This window comes from Camelina sativa, chromosome 3 (genome assembly GCF_000633955.1).
Source record: "Camelina sativa cultivar DH55 chromosome 3, Cs, whole genome shotgun sequence".
In the NCBI taxonomy this organism is placed as follows: domain Eukaryota; kingdom Viridiplantae; phylum Streptophyta; class Magnoliopsida; order Brassicales; family Brassicaceae; genus Camelina; species Camelina sativa.
The window spans coordinates 958,247-979,868 of NC_025687.1; the positions used below are offsets into that span (position 1 = coordinate 958,247).

The window sequence follows — 21,622 nt, forward strand, 5'->3', positions numbered from 1 at the left end:
CGTGACTTCACTTCAGGGGGATTAAATGTCATAATCACAAACCTAACAACATCTTCAAGTTCAGAAGTCAGGAATCCATCTTCTAAGATGCATCCAAGCAGAACAACTAACTTCTCTAGGACCGGAACTTCCACATCACCTCTCTGAAGTGTCACTAACAAATGTTCTACCAGATTGATTCTGCGCAGAATCGTAAGATTGTGATTCCTGTACCAATGCATTGAAACCAAATTTTCCAGGAAACCAAGTAAAGCAATCTGGATGGAAACAGGGGATGTTACCCAAAGGGTCCAGTCCAGGAGGACATGTTCAACCATATCGGCGTTGGATAAGACAATGCAGTTTGAAGTTTCAACAGGCATATCTGTTTCTAGCTCAGAGAGATGGCTAAATGAATCCTTGGGAACAGAAAAGTCATCCATATCCCCATGAGACCCAACTGAGGAACTATCGTACCGGAATCTCGAAAGACCAAGATCCTCGTAGCTGTTCTCGAATATAGTCTCTGTAGGTGGCATACTAATATTACTCTGTCCAGCCTCCAACTTTTTTGGCTCTGAAAACAAAGCTTCGCATGCAGCAATTTGAAAAAAGATCTCCAAAGACTGCATATCAAACAGAGTCATTTTGGGACGCAAAAACAGAGCTAGTAAATGATATCCCCTGATGATTTGCATATCTTTCACATTCTGAGGGTTTTGATGAAGCGCACAGGAAAGCATTGAAAGAGCCATATGTAGCATATCTCTAGATTCGGCAGCCTCAACAAGCGCTAGAACAACAGTCATTCCTCCCACAGGGCGGATAGTATCACCGATCACACTTTGTCTGCAGATAGATACATTTCCCATCAGACGCCCAAAACGTGGTATTCCTGAACCATTTGAAAAACAAGAATGAATCAAATTATGAAATCCATTCAGATGAAAATGTAAAATAGGAACAAGAATGTTAAAACCACTATATACCTCCAATTGGAGAAGCAGCTGCCGACAATGGGTCAACCAGATTGAGGAGAGAAAAATTTCCAGACGCACGGATGAACTCCGAGCATGTTCCATCAAATGCAAAAATCAGTTTTTTGCCAGGTAACTGAAAGGCAAGATTTCCTAATCTCTCAAGATCCCAGACAATTCCACTGCCATCTGCCTTAGAGTCTCCTTGTCTATTGCTTCCATCAAACTTTTGTCCATTCGATGATGAGGTCATGTCAGTGTCTAATGAGTCCAGGATAGCCATGCTGCCCCCACCACAAGCCTGATTAGGCACAAAGCGTAAGAGGTCTGCATCCTGGTAAAGACCTTTGTACCCTCTACCAAGAATGTACATGAAACCAATGCAACCTGATGTGAGCACCTCCTCAAAAAGATAACATGAGCGTGTTTTCCATGTCAGATCACTAACTCTAGCACAAGTAGCTGGAGTTCCAACTGTTACTTGCAAAGATTTTCCAACAGGCGAAGGAGAGTACCCCAATTTACCCGTGTGCCTTAGTTTTCCATCAAGATAGACATATGCAACACTAGCCTGGAAGAGTCCAGCAAGAGCATTTGGTTTACTATGAACAACAGCAAGGTGATGCCACCTGCCCTCCTCAATTTCCAATCCAGAAAACGACAAATAATGTGAATTGCTAGTGGCAAGGGTCAGAACACCATCCTCCTGAAAGTAAAGTTCTGCATAGAATGGACTTTCATTGCTTACAGCACCAACAGAAAACATCCGGAAGATGTTTTGTTCGTGTTGCTGTGCACTTGAAAGATACGTCTTTGATGAACCGCCAACTTTGGAGGCTTCTGATTCTTTTCCTTGGGTTGTTAAAAAATTACGAAACTGGAACCAACAAACAAATGAATAACCAGCGGCAGGAGGCCAAGATCTTTCTCCCAGTGACACCTGGACAGAAGCATGCCCAGTTTTGCTCATATCCATTTCTACAAAAGGAGCCAGAGATAGATGTTCCAAGGCTGTGTCTTCCATGAGAATTAGCTTTTCCATCATGCCAACTATTGCATGACCTGAATTCATAATCCTCATTTGCAAAACATATCTAAACAGCATTCGGAGTTCAGATGGGGACAATCTACACACACAAAAACTTTTTTAGAAAAACAAAAACAGTAACGTTGGAAATATATATTAAATTTAGAAATAATGCAGGACGTTCTTTACCTGTACGCTCCAAGAATTTCCACAATCTTCAAAGCATAAGAAAGAAATGGAGATGAACCGGCAAGAAAGGGGTAAATGATCTCCAACAAAAGTTCCACGCAACCTATTAAATTATAAGTCATGACAAGATAGAGATGGGTTAAGAGAGGATAAAAGGGAAAAACTAACAGCGATAGGGATCATAATATTGATTAAAGAATAAACCCCAGAGGAGCAGTGAGGCATGGTTCTTACCAATTGATGTGAGGTTTTCCTGATTGAATGGACTGGCACGTGCAAGACTTTCCAGAAGTTTCAAAAGTTCTAGCTGCATTTTTGGACTAAAAAGCAACAATGAACGGATTAGAACTCTGACAGCACCTGGATTGTAAATTCTCTCCTTTTCAGGATTGAACTGGCCCGATGGGGTTGATACAATAAACGTTGCTTTTTCGCTCTCCGGTATAGTAGCAAGGGCTGTTGACTCTGATGCTAAAAATGGTGGAAGAACCACTTCAAGTGCAAGTTCTAACAATAGCTGTATAACCTGCCTTTCCAACTCAACACACAGCAATCCAGACTCCACCAAAAGTTCATAAAATGTCTGAGACGTTATAACAGCGTGCAGTTTCATCCTATTAACAGCGTTCTCACAGACTGCAGCTGTCATAAGGCGAAATAGATATTTAAACAATTTGATGTAAACCGTCAAATCAGACTCATCCATGTGCTCTCTTTTTCCTCGAAAAGTATGAAGGGTCGTCAATAAAAGAGAGAAACCAGTGGCTTCGCCGAAGACTCTTTGGGCAGAGCCATTGACACCAACAATACGCCATAGAGCACCCATTGTATCACATTTGGCATCATCATGAAGCTTGTATTGATGGCCAGAAATACCAGTGACCATTCCACTTTTCAACAAATCGACAACAGCTCCTAATTCGTCATGATGGACCTGGTTGGAGAGTAAGCAAGAAAATTAATTATGTTCCCCAATTACGCAAAGGAAATACCCGTACTGGCATTAATGTAACCTAACACATCTACTTTGCAATAAAACTGACTGTTGCATAGTTGATTCAAGAAAAAGAGGTTACCTGTTTAGAGTCTTCTGTGATTAGACATGATAAGATCCTCAAAACGCCTGTTCGATGGGCATCAGATATCAAGAAAGGAAGAATAATCGCCACACCATTGGCCGCACGAAAAGATGCCTGATTAGCCTCAGCTTTCTTTAACAAAGCGATCATACAATCCCAACCAACAGTAATAGTGTTGTCAACTTCAAATACAGGTAACTTTCCTGACCCAGATTCCATCAACTTTGGTGATGAAATAATGGCATCTTTAGTATCTAAGTGCATTTTGAAGCTACCTGAGCTAGGCTTCCAATCAGAATGATTAGGCACTCCACTATACTGTTCTGGACCCATAAGAAGCTTGTGCTGCTTTAAATCATCCTGTAAGACTTCCAAAACACCAACTTCACGTAGGACTTTCTTATATTGTTGATCAAAAGATATGAGCTTCACAAAGAAAGAAAGTATGGTGTGCTTCAACTGAGATGTAATTGGCTGTTGCAATAAGCAACAAAGTGACAACAATTCTTGCTCTGGAACACAATTCACAACTGTGACAGCATATTCCAGAATTTTGAGTATTATATCTTGCAGCGAGGAAGGAAAACCAGCCATGTTGAGGACAAGTAACGGAACGGTTCTTAATTCCTGACACAATCTGTAGTTTTCCACGTGGCTCGAGAATATCTTAAACATTCTATTCAATACTTCTGCCTGAAGATCCTTATTCTCTGCCTTCAGGAAGATATCTTGCAGCATTTGGACAGCTTCCAGGTCTTTAACTTTACCACTTCCCTGTTCCCATGTCTCGTCATATATGCTGTCAACAGATGAAGTTCGACTTCTGTTATGCCCAGTTGGCTTTGTTTGGGATGACCGTGAGGCCCTCCCTACAGATGGCTCAGCTGGACCAGTCTGAGCCAGGGTGACTAGAACATCAAGCAATCTTGACAACGATGGAGCAAAGTTTTGTGAAGAAATATCAGCATTTTCCCTACTGCTCGTATTTTCTCCATCAGGAACCACTTCAGAGCCATCTGAACCACTATCTTGATTCATAGATGAACGACTAGACACCAAAATCGGATTTTTTGGCAAGGAAGATAGAATCAGGGCAAACTGAACAAGAAAGTGGTAACCGTGTGCATTACGTATGTCCTCCCTCAGCCTAACACCACCAGCCTCTACAAAGTCAAATTTGAAAAAGATTAGTAGCCATAATCAGAACAGCTTCCGCTTACATGTCCATATATAAACATGTGACTGCTGAATGTTCTACAATCACGTTGCATTTTCTTCATACGTACATAACATATATAGAGCTCTGTAGATCATATTTACCAGGTCTGTACGATAGTTCCACACATTCAAGTAACAAATCCACAATGCCCATAGTGTAGGCAGAGTCACCACAATTTGGATCAAAATCTTTGACAGCCATCAAGAGCACCTTAATCTGCACGAGAACTCAAAAAACCTCAATGGCTAGTTGTACTTATCACTTTGCAACACTAAGCTTCTGAAGAAACAAAAATTATGCATACAACAAGTAATTATCATTTGCTTTTATCCTGAAATCAACATAAGTTCCTGCTAACCAAGTTCTTTACCACCAAAAAAAATCTCACATAGTTTCAACATTAGAAAGAAAGAACAACCCCAAGGTCAGCTTATAAGCATGCATGATAATCAATATACTACACTCAAGCAGTCTGCATAGTTCACTGGCATACCAGATGGTGCTTGCGTATGTATCTTGCTGTGCTGCCATTGTCATTGACAAGTAGAAGTCCAAGGATCTGGAAGAGACACGAAAGGGTGTCAAGTGAAACTATAAATTTCAGATTATTAAATCCAGTTTCAATCGTCTATCTAGAAAGCCGGTCACAAATAATTTCGGTTTAGCATGATACTCTCAAACAGATGTGCGAAAAATACCTGCATTGCATGTCTGTGAAGCTGTATGTTGTGGAGGGGAACTAGACCTTCTTTATATTGAGAGAAAACTGTAACGGAGCCATTGGCAACCATATTGAAAAGCGACTCAAGAGAGTCATCTTCGATCAAACTTTGAGCAGCAGAAGGATTGCTTGCTAATGCTTTCATGATATGGACAACACTACCCTCCACCTATAAGAATGAAGGGACACAAAGTATTTTTTAAACTGATCAAGGATTTGTGTAGTATAAATTTGGTTGTCAATATCCAGCTCAAAACAATGTCGAAAAACATATATAGTATTCTTAAGATTTGGAATGAATTATTGAAACAGAACCTCAAGTCGTCTAGTATGTAGAACTCTGTATCCAGCATCTTTTTCCGCTGATACCTCTTCCAAATCAGCAGTTATTTTACTTTTACCTAATTCATCATATGCTAGAAGTGCACTGAGAACGTGTATTAGACAAGAGAATATCCCAGAATCCAGTAGTGATTGTTTGTCGATAGGCTGAAAAGAAAACATAAGAGGTTGCGTTAAGGAGGCAACACAATATACTAGGCCTAAAACCATACAAGAGTTAGCATCATGGACGACGAGAAATAGAGCTTTGCAATCTTTGATGGAGTGTGTAAACTGGAAGACAGGTTAAAGTCAAAAAAGTACCCCAGATACAAGTACTTCAACAGCTGTTAAGAGGTTTGCACCAGGACTAAATCCCTCCTGTAGGAAGAAATCATGGATTAAAAAATAGAGAAGAGAGGGTGACATGTCAAGATGCACAATATTCAGAAAGAAAAGGCGCACCTTGGTGACATCTGAAAAGAACTTTAATACTTTCTCTACATCCAGTGACCTTGTCTTGCTACCGATCTTCAACTTTTCAATATCTGTCACAAATGCTCTCCCAATGACAAAAGAGAATATATGTGTTTCTACTAACCTGCAATTAAAATTAATCTCTCAATATTGGTGATTATACCATATCTGACCTACAAAAATAGAATATGAGGTACGGAAGAAGACTCGCTAGACAGGGAAAGAACATACAGGTTGAGAAACATATAAAAATTCACATCATGGGAAGACTGGGAGACACTCGGAAACAACAAACCCTACTTCAACGTCTATCCAACCAAAAAGGGGAAAAGACTAGAAACAGCTTACATAGTAACTAACTGATCTACATTTGCGTGCCGCTTCACTAATCTACAAAATGTATCCACGGTCAGATTCAAGGAGGCCTCCTTCTCCTGCATGACATATGGACGATTAGCACTGATAAATTGCAGGTCTTTTGTATGCCCATCCAATATAGAAAATACAAGAAGAGATTCCGCGAAAATGACTAAAGCGTATACAAGAGTATGGATTATCAAAGTAAGAACCTTTTCAGAGCTTGATGAACGGAACTCTTCCCATAATCTCTTGAAGTCCAGTTCCAACTCATGGTTATCCCTGCTTTTTGAGAGGAGTAGAGAGAGGATCAACAATTGTTTTACACCAACAGAGATCAGTCAACAGAATTACAGAATCCAATACCAAAGTGTAGCAGCTGACAGCTTCTCAGGCTATATTTGCGTTTCAATTAAACATGTAAAAAAAATGAGTTTACATGAACGAAGCAGCAGTCTTCCAAAACATCCTATCACAAATAACTAGCACCACAGATGTTGCAATAAAGCAATCTAAAAGAGACTTAGTTGAAATTGATCACTTATAAAGCAACCTAAAAGAGAAACAAACAATGGAAACTCTGGTCCCCAAACAAACAGAAAAGCAAAGTCAGGAAACTATAACAATCGGAAAAAAAAAACCCACAACCTAGATCAAGCAAAGCAAGAAGAGAAGAGTGTACCTCGAAGGAGAAGAGTTGAAGACATATTGAGAAGAGGAGGAGGGGTTGTAAGTGGAAGAAGGAGGAGAGGAAGAAGACGGCGGAGTAGTTAGGTCAACGGCGAAGGGGTCGGTGTCAGAGGATTGAGCTAATCCAACCTTCGACTTGATGTCCTTAAGCAATGTTGCCCATTTCATCGTTGTCCTTTTCGATCCCAGAAACTTTCATCCGACGACCTCACCAGACCAGACCCTGACTCGGTCACGAAAACACGACCCACCCCAGATCCGAGTCGTCGATCAGAATTAGAACAACAACCCAAAAAAAATGCGATCAACCCAAAACTCTCATCACCGTTCTCACCAGAAGAAAACAAAAAGCAAAAACAATCCTTAAAATGAGGAGAGTTCGAATTAAAGAAACAAAGAAGAACCCAAACAAACAAACAAACAAAAAAAGACTCTTTTTTTTTTTAAGATCAAATTGAGCTGATACAATGCATCAAATTAGGGTTTCGTAGCAAGAAGAAAGATCTAAGATCCAAAATTTTCAAATCGTGAACTTTTTTTTTTAACCCCTAGAGCCCTCCACAAACACTTCAAAAATCCTTTTTTTTTTTTTCCTCCACGAGAATGAACAAAAACCAATTTTGACGACAAACAAAAAAAAACGCGATTTTGTTTTTTTTTTTGTTCTCTTAATTAAAATTTAAATTAACAGATTTAATCAAATATCTCCTTCTCTTTTTTTTTTTGTTTTTTGTTTCCTTTTGTGTTCTTTTGAGTTGACGGCGTCTCTCTCCGTCCGCGCCTTGTTTCTCGCTCAAGTCGTCGTCTCACTTTCTCTCTCCAAAACACGATATTGTCCAGTTTTGTTACTTTATCAGCCCTCGTATTTTTGATTTTTTATTATTTTTCACTCACTATAATATTTCGTTCACTATTTTGACCCCCAAAAACAGTCTTGCATTGCAACTACCAACTAAATTTTGTAGACCAAAGAAATGGCGCAGACAAATGTGATACAAGAATTATAAACTACGCACACTTGAACACATTTGACATTTCATTCGTGAAAATAACAAAGGTTGACTCGTTCTTTTCTATCTTTTTTATATATAATATAGTTGTATGACTATACTTATATACAAAATTACAAATTGTCAAAATAAAGATGTTTAGACATACACATTAGGATATTTTTCAAAACAGAGTTAAACAACTCTTTATGGAATACAACAAGTCTTAATTCTAAAGTTGACTTTTATCCTTTTACTTTATCCCAAAAGTGTTAAATTTTCTTTAAAATATTTTTTTACATATGTTTAAGATTTAAAATCAGGACCATGGATTAATTTATTGATCAGAAATTATATTTTTACTTTGGTAGTATCAAAGCCTACACAAGATAAGATTTTTTCAAAGTGGATTATGTATATAAATATAAATATAAGTCTTAAGATTGAAAAAAGAGAAAATAAAAATTTAGAAAATGAACCTCAAAAATGGGTGTGGATTAAAAAATAAAAAATAATGAGAGCTGAATCATAAATAATGAGAAAGATAAGGACCAAGAGGTCAAAGACCAATATATATAGTCTACTAACTCAATCGGAAGTAGAGCCCACGGGACGAGGATGCTACGTGCTCGTATAGGCCTTTCTGAGCGATTGCGAGACGTGATCCCCTCTTTGTAAGATTAAACAAACACTTTGGGACCAAAAAATAATATATACCACTAATTGTTCAATTTCAAAAGAAAAATCAATACAAACCTCAAAATCAGTGTAAGAACATGTAGCCAATACTAAAACAATATATCTAAGACATTTAAACATGCTTCATATTTCATGTCAATATTACAAGAAAACTAATTAGGGGAAATATATCACTGTTGTTGGTTAGGTCGTGGAGAGCAATGTTTTGAATAGACAACTATCTAACTTGGAAATTTTCAAAATTAAAAAGAGTATTTAATTTGATCTAGTTTAATTTGCTCTATATAAGTGTGTATTTGCAGCTATTATATTAGTCGAGAGCAAATTGTGGTGTAGGTATTTAAAAACATAATGTAGAAGTCGCCTATATATATTAAACAAACAATAAATACTGGTAGTGGTGGTAAATATACAGTAGTCATCACACAAAAGTAGAAAATTTGGTGAAAAAGAAACCATATATTTGCAGAAAATCAAAGATATATAGAACTTGGTCAAGCATATGTGAAAATTATTTGATCTCTATTTTTCATGTTGCGTCGAAAACAATTTTTCCAACAATGATTAATAGATTTTCATGTGTCTGATTCCAGCAATATAGAAGGAAAATTGTGTGTGGCGATAATAGCAGGAAAAAAAAATAACAACGGCCGACAAAAAGCAGACAAAATTGTGGTCGGAAAATTAATATTTAATTACCTCGCTGATGTAAACTCTCTCGAGTTGCGACTAAATTTCAAATACAAGTAACAACAACGGGCATGTGAGGTTAAAAGTCCAAATGATCACTTCCTTTATTTTGTTAAAACCTAGTTTAATTAAGTAATCTTCTTTCAAACTAGGCCCATAAAAGCTCTATATGTAATGGGACACAAGTGTTTGATGAACTAGAAGGTTAACTTATAATTTTTCAAAAAGTGAAAAAAAACAATGCAGAAAAGTAATAATCCATTTTTCATGATTTGGTAGATTAATAGCATGATATCAAAATTGTAAAATGTTAACTGATCATTTACTATTCTAAAACCTGTTTGGTGTATCAAAATATACAATAGTGTTAATATTGGACATATTTAAACACATGTTATCGATTTCAGAATTATAATAGATAAGGTGTACACTATAATCAACAAAAACCGTTCCTTTTTTTCTCTTTGAGGTGATTTGTTTAGCGATCAAAGACAACTATTCTTTCTGTGGTTTTTCCAATCGATCGGCTTCGGCTCTGGCATTGATGCCACTCTTCTACTTACTAATCTAAATAGTTATTAGATTTTATTATAGGCATAATTTGTGTCATTTGTTTTAATCTTGCTTTCCTTCAGTGTCTCTCTGGTTTTAACTTTTCATAACGAGAATCTCGATTTTCAGATTTCAAATTAAATTTTGTTTCTGTCAACATTTCGACTAACCACTTCCCTTGAGTTAGTGTTGTGTCGCTTGCTTCACTGCTATCAACCACCATTCTCCTTCTATATTGGTTTCTGTTCTTGGTATGAAAGTCTAATTTTCAGCGGTTTCATATCAACCACTATTTCACCATGTCCGGCGATTTCTCCATGGTCGTGAGTCTGTTCAAACTAACATCTGATTTAGTTATGTGATTGTTCTCGGGCGTTAGTATGATCTAGTGCTGGCGTCCCGAAGTTTAACACAAATAGGTCGACCGGCACAAAAACCACCATGGAAGCAATATTTTAAACAGGACTTGGAGGACACTATTGAGAGAATCAGAAGATGGTTCACAGCATATGAACAAAAATTGGTTTTAAGTACAACCATAATCAATGATATCTCTTTCCATAAGAGAGTTTCGATCAATCTAAAAGTTATGCGATGCAACAGATGGATCGCTACTTATGATTTTCAAAAGCGTTAATGGTATTTCATTAATAAAAAGAAAATGATTGTCAAGCAAGCAAATCACATCAGATTGTAGAAAAATGACGAAGAAGATTAAGTATTTTCTTTATCGTATTTTCGTTATTTGTAATTTTATTGACAATCTTTTATACTCGGATTCATATCAATAAAGTGTTTTAGATGTTATAAAAAAAAAAAAAAAAAGATAAGATGTACACAATAATGTGAAACGCGTCCAAATATATAACAAAATATATCAAAAATTGCATATGCTAAGTAAGATATTTAGAGGTTTATTGGATTCTAATTTTGAAGACTAATAACATTAAATTTTAACAGAGTTTAACAAAATCTTGATTTAATAACAAAATATTCTACGTAATAAGCTCTCGAAGCAAATTCCAACACAACGTCGAAGCAATAATGGAGTAACTTGTTATTGTCTTGATAGCCCTCTTCAGTTTGGCTGTTATTAGTGGTACGGTATCTTGTTGCATCTGTCAGCAGGCCGACGAGAAGAAACGAACAGTCACCACTACTAGCGATGGCGCGACAAGAAGTAAAGACGGTGGCTTCATGATTTTTCCAGTAGCAGCTATCTCCTCCGCGGATCACTGCGGTCATCATGTCCCCTCCGGTAATCACGGCGGTGGTTGTGATGGACATGGAGGAGAATGTGGCGGAGGATGCGGAGGTTAACGATTCTTCCGCAATCTGCTTTAGTTTATGCCATTCGTAATTTTGTTTATAATACCATCGGCTAAACCCCGTTAAAAAAAATATAAATTCAAGTTACTCGACTGGGATTTTTATTATTATTGGTTAGTGCAAACGCTACAAAATATATTACATACCTACCTAACGCTTCCATATCTATGAAAACTTTGCATTTTCTTGATGTATCCATGGAAAAAAAAAGGTTGTCAATTGATAAGTAAAAGTTAGACGTAATAGTGGAGATCAAATGCATGTACGGTGGAATGAAATAAAGTGTAATTCATTGAATTTAGGATGCTTCCTCGTTGTTGAGGAGAGTTGTAATTCAACAGATGGATGATGATCGAACAAACTATCATCTGAAACGCGTCAATCATAATTGTGAAATAATACAGAAAAAAAAACCGTGTCATCACGAAACTTCAGAATTTTGTTCTTGTGGTGTAAAACAGATTATAATATGAATCACTAACTTAAAGACCCTGATTCTATAGAAAATCAAGAGGAGATATTGTGAGATATTATTATGTAAATATGTATTTTATGTAATTAAGGGAATTAGGTTAACTAGGTTTAACATTTTCTTCCTAAATAAACCATATGGGTAGTATATATATAACCACTCATATATTCCGATGGAAGTGAATACAATTCTTCCAACCCTAAAACTCTCTCATCTCTTTAACTTAACAGAGCCATCTAGAGACTTTTAGAGCCATCGTACGCCACGTGTCAAATCCTGGTGCCTTCAAGAACGTTCTCCTTTACTCTTCTTCTCTTAACTGCTTTTATAACTTCTAAAGTTCTATTTTTTTCTCAGCCTCGAAATCTCAAATTTTCTCGGGAAAAAAACGTTACGATCGAAACAAAAAAGGAAAAACAAATTCCGAAACTTGTTAATTCCTAGATCATCGTCTTCTTCTCCGGTTCCTTCCAGGATTCGAATATTCCCGCGTTCGTTTGATCAAGAACCCATTGTTTCGATTACAGTTTTACAGAATGCATAAGTGGAATCTTCCTTACCGGAAAGATGACGTGGAGACCGGCGCTGGTGGCGGTGAGAGAACTCTGTATCCGACGATGCTCGAGAGCCCCGAACTCCGATGGGGTTTCATCCGTAAAGTATATTCCATAATCGTCTTCCAGCTTTTAGCAACCATCGCCGTCGCCGCCACGGTGGTTTTCGTCCGTCCGATTGCCGTGTTCTTCGCCACCACTAGTGCCGGTCTTGCTCTCTGGATTGTTCTAATCATCACACCTCTTATAGGTAACCAAAAAATCAAAAAAAAATCTAAATTCAATTCGATGTTTTTTTTGATTTTAGGGTTTTGGTTTAATTTGTTATTGTTCTGTTTGGTTGCAGTAATGTGTCCTCTGTACTATTACCACCAGAAACATCCGGTGAATTACTTGCTTCTAGGGATCTTCACGGTGACTTTGGCTTTCGCCGTGGGATTAACGTGTGCTTTCACCAGTGGTAAGTCTTTCCTTGTCACACACTCAACTTCTCCTCCTTATTCCTTTCTTGTATTTCAAGCGACTTATTAGTTGATTTAAATCACACCACACGCTTCTATAATAGCCTGTATCTCCAACACATATATGGGCTGGTTTTGACTTTCCTCATACTCAATAATTGGTTCACTGATAGCTTAATGTTTCCATAGAAACCATTGATTTGTCTTTATAATACATTGGATAAACCACTTAGTAGTAAAACAGTGTATATAGTTTCAAATTATTCATTAAATTTTGGAATTTTGTTGCTGGAACAGGAAAAGTGATTCTTGAAGCAGCGATTTTAACGACAGTAGTGGTGCTTTCCTTAACCTTGTACACCTTTTGGGCGGCGAAGAAAGGATATGACTTCAATTTCCTCGGTCCATTCTTATTTGGTGCTCTCATCGTTCTCATGGTCTTTGCCCTTATTCAGGTAAGCAAAAACACTTCTTTTCCCTTACGTTTAATTTGCTTCTTTTAGTTTTAACATTGGAATGCTGCAAGAACTGAAAACTGAGCCTGATCGTGGGTTTTTTTTTTGTTTTTTGCAGATATTCTTTCCGTTGGGTCGGCTCTCAGTGATGATCTATGGTTGTTTAGCTGCGATAATATTCTGTGGGTACATAGTTTACGATACAGACAATCTCATCAAACGTTACAGTTACGATGAGTACATCTGGGCTGCAGTTTCGCTCTACTTGGATATTATCAACCTCTTCTTGGCTCTCCTTACCATTTTCAGAGCTGCCGAATGAAGCGTTTTTTAAGTCTCGATCAGTGTTATTATCACGTCCTCAAATATGTAAATCTTTGATACTATTTGTTAACAGAACCTCCTTTTTTTCTTTTCAGTATTCATAACATGGCAAGGTAACCTGTTTTAGTAACATTAGAACCTGCGCTTAAAGACCATATTCTGTCGTTTTAACACAACACAGCTATGTCTGCATCTGCAACGCAGCCGCAGAACAAACTTCTTAACCATTTCCAACATACAAATTTCTTTCAAACTCTACAAAAACGCAAAAATAGATATTAGCAGAAGTGTTTCTCTTTCCATAAAACTTCAATTCGATTCCATTCACATGAATATTATATTATTTAGATTACTTGCAACAACAGATCTAACAATCACGGAGATGGAGGCGGCTGCACGCACCCACAAAGTATCCGGTTTTTCATTCTCTTTCGTCGCTCACCTCTCACTCCACTGTAGATATAATCCCGAAGAAGAATCCTTGTTTTGCTATCCGATATCTTTGCTTTAGCTCGATTCTCTCTATCTCCTTCCAATTTCAGTAATAGAAACTGTAATCTCTGTATCTCCAACTGTAACCTACCAATCTTCTCTGATCCTCTTCTCGCCTGTTCTGATATCCTCCTCCTTCTGCTACTCTCATTCTCATCCAGATCCATTGATGATTTACTTCCATCTGATCTCTCAAATCCGTTTTGGACTTTCGTCACCAGCTTCCTGTTGACGCTTAAAAGTTTCTCTAATGCTTCTTCAGCATCATTGATCTGTCCCTTGATCGTGTCATACTCGTTTTCTTTTCCTTTCTCGCCTTTCTCCTCTGTCTCCACTTTGCTTTTCAAATCTTCAACAGCAACATGAAGATTTGCGAGTTTCTGTAAATCTGAACCAAGTCTCTCGAGAACTTTCCTCTTGTTCGCTTCTTTGTTTGAATCCGTGAATCTATCAGAGACCTCTAGTTTGTCCACAACCAATGACTCTTCAGACAACGATTTACCTTTCTGAGGATTCTGTGGCTTTACCTCTAAACTGTGCTCATCTTCTACCTTCAAAATGTCTCTCTTACTTATCCCATATGATGAGCAATCAGAAACCTGATCAAGAACGATATCTTTTGTGATCATCTCGCTTTCCTCGAAATAGATGTCGTGGTTCTGCTTCCGTAAGTTTCCACTTCTCCTTCTGCTTCTTCGGGCAGAAGAAGACTTCAATTCTTCCATTGCAAGCTTTTTGGTTACTGACTCCTCAATAGCTTTGATTCTCAAACGCATTTCTTGCAACTCTAAGAATTTATCGTTGTTATCCAATGTTGAAGCAGTGTCCTGGTAAGAGATACCCACAAATGATTGGTTACTTTCCGGCAAGAAAAAGTTGAAATTAACAGAGCAAGATTACTTAGACCAAGGGTAAAGCTATCTAAAACTTCATAAAGGCCACCTAACAAGTATATGATTATTAGAAGCAAATTTGTACTAAGAAAACTTACGGTGGCTAGTTCATTCTCGAATTCGTGAGGCATGGCATGTTTTTCCAGGGATTCTATGCTTTCCTTCAACAGGAAGATAGCTTGGGCATATTTGCACATAAAATCGTTCTGTTCTTTGTTCGCATCTTCTAAGTTGTTCACTCTTCCTTTAAGCTGGTCAATCTCCATGTCTTTTAACGTGCTTCTGCTTTCAAGGTTCATACAGGCTTCAGCCAGCTCATGGTTCAACCCTTTAAGCAATGTTTCATGAACAGCTGAAATCTGCAAATCTCCAAACAATGTTGCAGATTGAGACTCCCATTTTTCAATCTCATTCCTTTCTGTAGAAAGCTCCTGGTTTAGCTTTTCCTTCTCCACTTTGATTTCTTCGAGCTCCATGAGTGAATTCATCAAATCAGCTTCCAATTTCAGATTAGCTTCATTGGAAAGACTATTCTTCTTCACCTGCTCATCGTAATCTCCACGAAGTTTCAAGACCTGTATATCTTTTTCTTCTTCTATCGCTTTAGCGTCCTTGTATCTACATTCTAGACCCTCCACTGCCTTGGATAACTCAGATTTTTCGTTTTGCACAACAGATATCATCAGCATTGCTTCTAAAAGCTCTTTCTCCTTTTGACCCAACTGATCCTTCACACTAGCAATTTCATGTTCCAACTGATCATTGGCTGATCTAGCAGAGAGAAGTTCGGCATCCGATTTCTCTAGCAAACCTTCAAGCTGCAAATTCTCAATTTCTGCAGATTTTAACTTATCACCAACCTCCATTACCTCTTCCTCGAGCTTATGCTTAACAAAACTGAGTCTGTCCAGATCCTCGTTTAGTTTCACCGCTCCTGCAAGTTTTTCCAAAACGACATCCTCCAAAACAAGAATGAGATTGCTTTGATAGATAGTTTCAGAAAGAAGCAAAGAGATATCCTCTTCTAGTTTATGTTTCTCCTCCTCCAACCGCAATGTTGAATTTTTCAAGTATCTTTTCTCGTCTAGAGTCTTGTAATTCTCTCCCTGCAAAATTGTGTAGTCATCTCGAAATTGCAACAATTGCCTGTGCAAACTCTCAATTTCCAACTTCAAGACTTCTTCTCTGTTGACTCCTTGATTAACTTTTGTGCTCAATTCTCTGTTGGTAAAGATCAGTTTCTGCGTCTCATCCCGCGAAAACGAGAGCTGCTGACACTGAGATTTTAGTTCTTCCTCAAGGATTTTCATCTCTGTTTCAATACCTATAGCTTCTGATTTAAGTTGCCGAAGAAATTCAACAAGGACGAGGTTCTCAATGGCAGAGTGCTGGTTTTCATCCCGAATCTTCAAAAGCATAGTTTGCATGTCATCAAGTCTTTCCAAAATGTCACGCATATGTTTCTCGTCTCGCGAGTTCTCGTCACCGGAATCTATACCTGGAATTATTTCAAGCTTCATCAATACCTGGTAGATCCCCGTTCTCAGTATTTTAATGCAGTTAATCGAGGAGTCAATCTGCACTTGTTTCCCAATATTTTCCTCCTCTATTTCGGAGACTAGCTTCTCTAACAGTTTAGAAGCCTCTTTAAGATTCTGATTCTCAGCAATCAGAGAGGAACTCTTCTCAAGCCACTCCTGCAAACATTTATGCAGAACGATAATCTCAATGTGAGCATCATGAGCTCGATCCAGCTCCATTTGATATTCTCTCTCCCAGCATTGATTTTCATCTTGAAGGTGACGGATCTTTGATTCCATGCCATTCATCCGACTCTCGGAGAACTCCACAAAACTAGTATACTCACGGTATTTGCCATCTAAAGACACCCCGAACTCTTCAATTTTCTGAAGGGATAACTCTCTCTCGGTTACTAATTCCAGAACTTTCACTTTTAAATCTGCCTGTACTTTCTCCAGATCTTCAATTCTTTTTCTCATAATATCCATTTCAGAGAGTAAGCTTTCTCGTTCACTAGTTAAACTGGACTTGTCGTCATTCAGCAGGTGGCATGAGTCTTCCAGGCTTTTCAATTTTGACTTGAGTTCTTCAAGTTCTTCATTGGCCTTAGTGAGAGAATTATCCAGTAACCTGTTTTCCTCGGAGAGTTTCTTGCTGTTTTCTGTAGCACTCTGCAGACGGGTAATCAACATGTCCTTCTCAGAATGAAGGCCTGACTTCTCTTCTGCGAGTGACATACAAACTTCCTCCAATGTCTTTAGCTTTCCTCTAATTGTTTCCAGCTCAGAATTCAAATCAGAAATGGAGTTCTCCAGAAGAAAGTTTTTCTGAACAAGTTTATCCATCATTTCTAACTTCTCAAGCAAGGCCGTCTTTTCGATACTTTCTTTTTCATTAATTNCGTATTGTCACCCTTAGCCTTGAGACCTCTTCCTGCAGACTTTTAATTGATGCAGCCGAGGAAAGATTGATCTCACTGAGACTTTTGTTCTCGTCTTTGGCTTCCTGGACTTCCTCCTGTAAACCATGGTTACGGGCCTCCATATCTTTCAGGATTTGAGACCTGTTTTGCAGTTCCAATGCCAAAGTGCTTAGCTCCTCCTGAGACTGAGAGTGCAATTGTTGCAGGGTTTGAAAGGCGGTCTCAGCTTCCATGAAACGCAAGTGTTCTTCTTGTACAGAAGTCCACAATCTTCCCATCTCTTTCTGCTTCTCCGTGAGCTCATGACTTTGACTCCCCAGTTTCTCCAATAAACCATCCAGCTCAGAATGCAGATTTTGATTTGATCTCTCAAGCACCACACATTTTTCCTCTGCAAATTTTAACTTAGCAACTCCATCCTCTATTTCACGGCTAAGCCTTTGAGTTTCTTCTTGAGCATGAAACAGCTTAAGCTTTAAATCTGCAATTGTGTCCAGGCACTGTTGGTACTGGAGTTCATAAGCTTCGTTTTCTTCAATTAATTTGGAAATCTTACGCTTCAAGCTGTCAACTTCACCCTCAGCATTTTCAACCCGCTGATTGGTTAATCTTGCATCTTCCTCAGCCTTGTGCAACCTCTCCTCCAGGTTAGATATGGTTTCCAAGCATTGTTGATATTGAACAAGAGCAGCTTCCTTCTCAGTTTCGGATCTAACAAGGCTATGCTTCAATGCTAAAGTTTCAGATTCGACTCTGGTGGCTCGCTCATCTACTTCTCCAGCCTCCTTCTGCGCTAGAGAAATGCGATGCTCCAAATCAGCTATGTTTTGCAGACATTGCTGATACTGAAGAAGGGTGGTCCCCTTTTCAACCTCTACTTTTCTGAGGGATTCTCTGAGCGTTTCAAACTCAGATTCGGCTCTTGTGGCTCGTTCGATAAGCCCCTTAGAGTCTTCTTGTGCACGAGATACCTCAGACTCCAAATTAGACAGTCTCTCCAAATTCTGATCAAACTGGGCTAAGCTAGCTTCCTTTTCAGCCTGCACTTTAGAAAGAGCATCCTTTAAAGCAACAATTTCAGCCTCAGCTTTGCTAGCGCGTTCAGATTCTGAAAGAACCTTAGCATTTCTTTCTTTTCCATCAACATCATTGAAATTCAGTCCTTTCCTTGCCTTTCCAGATTTCAAACCTTTACCGTTACTCACAGACTGAGGCTCTTCCATGAAGGCAATATTGCGCTTTACTGTACTCATATGAGAGAAAGAGTTCCCGAAAGCACCTTTCCGTAAATCATCGGGGTAAACAGGAGCTCGGATAGGTGGATAATTCTCAGGGGTTTGTGGATCAAACTCATCGATGGAAGAGCCAAGAGGTGACTCCTCACCAAACATCATGGGATCTTGGTTTGGGAAAGCTTCTGCCATAGTCTGCTGAGCATGACGAATAACACCGGTTGCGTGATCGTATCTTTCAGCTAATGCACGATATGCTCTATAAAACTCCTCAACCAGTTTCATAAGTTCAGGCCGCTTTTTGTAGTACATTTCTGCTCGCCTAGCAAAGGAGTCTGCATCTTCTTCAATAACCTTAATCATTTGCTTGACTTTACTATCCATATCTATACAACAAAAATAGAAACATGTGATCAGTAAATCGCAGACCAAAGAAATTTGTGGTTGGTACATCATATAATTAAAAAAAAAAAACGATCCTCTTCCCTTGGGAAATAACAAGGCACGTTAAAACAAGAAATTCATATATATATATATATATATACCTGTGAGATTCTCCTGAAGCCATTTGGAGTTCTTGGGGCTAATGTGACTATCCCACCACCAAGAATAGCGTTTAGAGTTACCATTCACAACAGCAGTCATTTTTCCAGCAAAGTAAGTGGATAATTAAATCAATCCAGAACCAGGTATGAAGTCACTCCCAATGCCCAAGTAGACCAGGACTGGTGTTTCGTCCTCTGTAAAAATTCCTAAAACTAGAGAAGAAGAAAAAATAGCAACTAGGGTTAGTTAAGCTTCCACAATAATGAAACAAGTATTGATCAGTCATATAAAAAAGACAAATACAGAAGAAAACAATAGAAACGAATTACCAAGTCAATGAAGACCAAAATCGAGACAGAGCAAAAAACAAAAAAAAAATTTATTCACTGGCCAAATCAAATCGGTAGTTATCAAAAGTATAACTTGTTTTCAGAAACACACCAAGCAATTCGTTACAGATGAAATTTGTTTTGAATCAGCATAAAAGAAGATTTTGTATGCTCCCTAGAAACGAGGATAGCAATTCGTCTGAGGAAATTAAGACGATCACACACACACAGGATCACAGGGGGAAGAGGAAGATAGCAAGTGAAACGTCATGATCTTACAGGAATCAGCGATTACAGTAACGCACTTAATTAGCCAGAAACTGGAAATTAGCTATCAGAAGTAAATCAATCCTAGCTACCCAACCCAAGCCAATCTAACAGTACTGCAAAAAAATCAGGTCGAAAAGCAAAGATTGTGAACCTTACCGGACCAAACCAAAAAAATAATACTTATACAAGAGAAATCTTCGGATCAGCTTTTCAGCTTTCACTTCTTTTTCTTCTCATCTCATCGTCTTCCTCTAGATCTCTTTCTCTCTTTCTCTCTCTCCAGGCGTTTCAGAGCTCTCTGGTTCCTACTTTTTACGTTGTGAAAGAATGGAATTTTTGGTTTAGGTATGGTGGACTTAGAGAGAGAGAAGATATGTAATGACGAAGTTACCCTCCAATACAGTTCTCAAAAATGTTTTTAGTGCACTGTTGCGTGACTTTGCCTCCTTGGGATCGCCTTCGCTGCCACCATGGATCTGCTATTTATTTAGTTAATTAATTAAAACTTATGCGACTTTCATGTCCAAAAATAAATGATTTTTATCCATATGTATATTATTAAAAATCTTGACCATCTCGTTCTCGTGTGATTTTTAGATTTTAGTAGTATTTGATTTCTTTATTTATGTCATATGCCCATGAGAAAAATAAGAGATTCGATCTGAATCTGATACTTCCCATTTCCCCATTTTAAATAATATAATGAATGGTAATATTTTATATCAATTTTGCAGTTATTTTTTTCTATATTTAATTTATTCTTATTTTTTGGTCAACGTATTTAAATTTTCTTTTAATAACGCAATTTTTTTTTTCAAAGTATTATTTGAAAGATCGATTTGTTATTGAGAATATATAATTAATAGTAGTATTTCATACAGTATTCAAATAGTACGAAATAATGATAGGGGAGGCTGACAAGAGATAAGTGACAAAGACAGGATGTCTTGGACGGTGAGGTCTCTCGGTCCACTTTCGTCACCCTTTGTCATCTAACAACAGTTGCTATTAAAGTTTGTTGAGTCGGAGTTACGTTGTTCATCATGACTTTTTTTATTTATTATTGTAAAAAATTCAGTATATATACAAAAGTACAACATATGTTTGGCTTACCGTTAATTAATGTGTACTGTTTAGTTTGAGTTACCCGATTGAATCATTTCATTCAGCTTTCTGATAAATTATCACAAGATTGAAATACGAGAGAAGGTCAACATTAATTTAAATTTACAAGAATTATGTAAATCATGACTTGACATGCATGCTTTTTTGTGTTTGGTATTGCATTGTTTCTTTACATGACGTTTCGAGTGAGTTACGATTCATTTTGTATAACTAATAAATCAACAGCGTGACTTCAAATCAATTGTGTCCCTCGAGTTAATTAGAATATATACATATATATATATATATGTTCGGTTGCCAATATTGAAATTTTTTTAAAAAGAAGTGTGTGTGTTTATTTTCTTAATGTTATTGTCGGTCTAGAATGTATAGAGGAAGTCTGCAAAACAAAAATATAAATGAATTAGATGAGTCAACACTCAACGGCCACCTACCTAACTACAACACACTTTAATTGTTCCAGCTCCCCCAAAGGTTAGTAGTAGTACATTATAGTATTTATTTGTTCAGAAATCGTTTTTAATTATCCCTCCATACGCGTTTCACATTATCAAAGTTGATCCTACATTAAACTCTGAAGTGAAATTTAAAAACACACAACATCAATGCTATATATATCGACAATTCAAAATTAATAATATTTCAGAATGCCCAAAAACAATAAAAAAATCGAAGCCTGTAAGCTCATAATTGAAACAAAAGCCTTATGCCTATGCTTCGCGAACAATAAG

At 37.7% G+C, this 21,622-nt stretch overlaps 2 protein-coding genes and 1 pseudogene across 2 annotated transcripts in view; 1 reads left to right on the forward strand and 2 right to left on the reverse strand.

Moving 5' to 3' along the window:
• LOC104778538 (protein SPIRRIG-like) overlaps positions 1-7,647 on the reverse strand; it is an 11,273-nt gene extending 3,626 nt beyond the window's left edge. Inside the window, exons 1-14 of the mRNA XM_010502995.2 lie at positions 7,029-7,647; positions 6,559-6,628; positions 6,338-6,423; positions 5,978-6,113; positions 5,837-5,893; positions 5,507-5,680; positions 5,169-5,360; positions 4,964-5,029; positions 4,572-4,686; positions 3,249-4,414; positions 2,407-3,106; positions 2,173-2,275; positions 969-2,083; positions 7-874 (exon numbers count right to left, since the gene is read on the reverse strand). Of these exons, the coding sequence (XP_010501297.1) occupies positions 7-874; positions 969-2,083; positions 2,173-2,275; positions 2,407-3,106; positions 3,249-4,414; positions 4,572-4,686; positions 4,964-5,029; positions 5,169-5,360; positions 5,507-5,680; positions 5,837-5,893; positions 5,978-6,113; positions 6,338-6,423; positions 6,559-6,628; positions 7,029-7,204 (5,024 nt within the window). The 5' untranslated portion in view covers positions 7,205-7,647. The remainder of the gene's footprint in view (positions 1-6; positions 875-968; positions 2,084-2,172; positions 2,276-2,406; positions 3,107-3,248; positions 4,415-4,571; positions 4,687-4,963; positions 5,030-5,168; positions 5,361-5,506; positions 5,681-5,836; positions 5,894-5,977; positions 6,114-6,337; positions 6,424-6,558; positions 6,629-7,028) is intronic.
• Positions 12,143-13,693, forward strand: LOC104760314 (BI1-like protein). Its single transcript, XM_010483221.1, has 4 exons — positions 12,143-12,571; positions 12,668-12,781; positions 13,080-13,237; positions 13,356-13,693. Exons 1-4 carry the CDS (start codon positions 12,304-12,306, stop codon positions 13,557-13,559), a joined length of 744 nt encoding a protein of 247 aa, XP_010481523.1. The 5' UTR covers positions 12,143-12,303; the 3' UTR covers positions 13,560-13,693.
• On the reverse strand, positions 13,816-20,105 carry LOC104760325 (annotated as a pseudogene).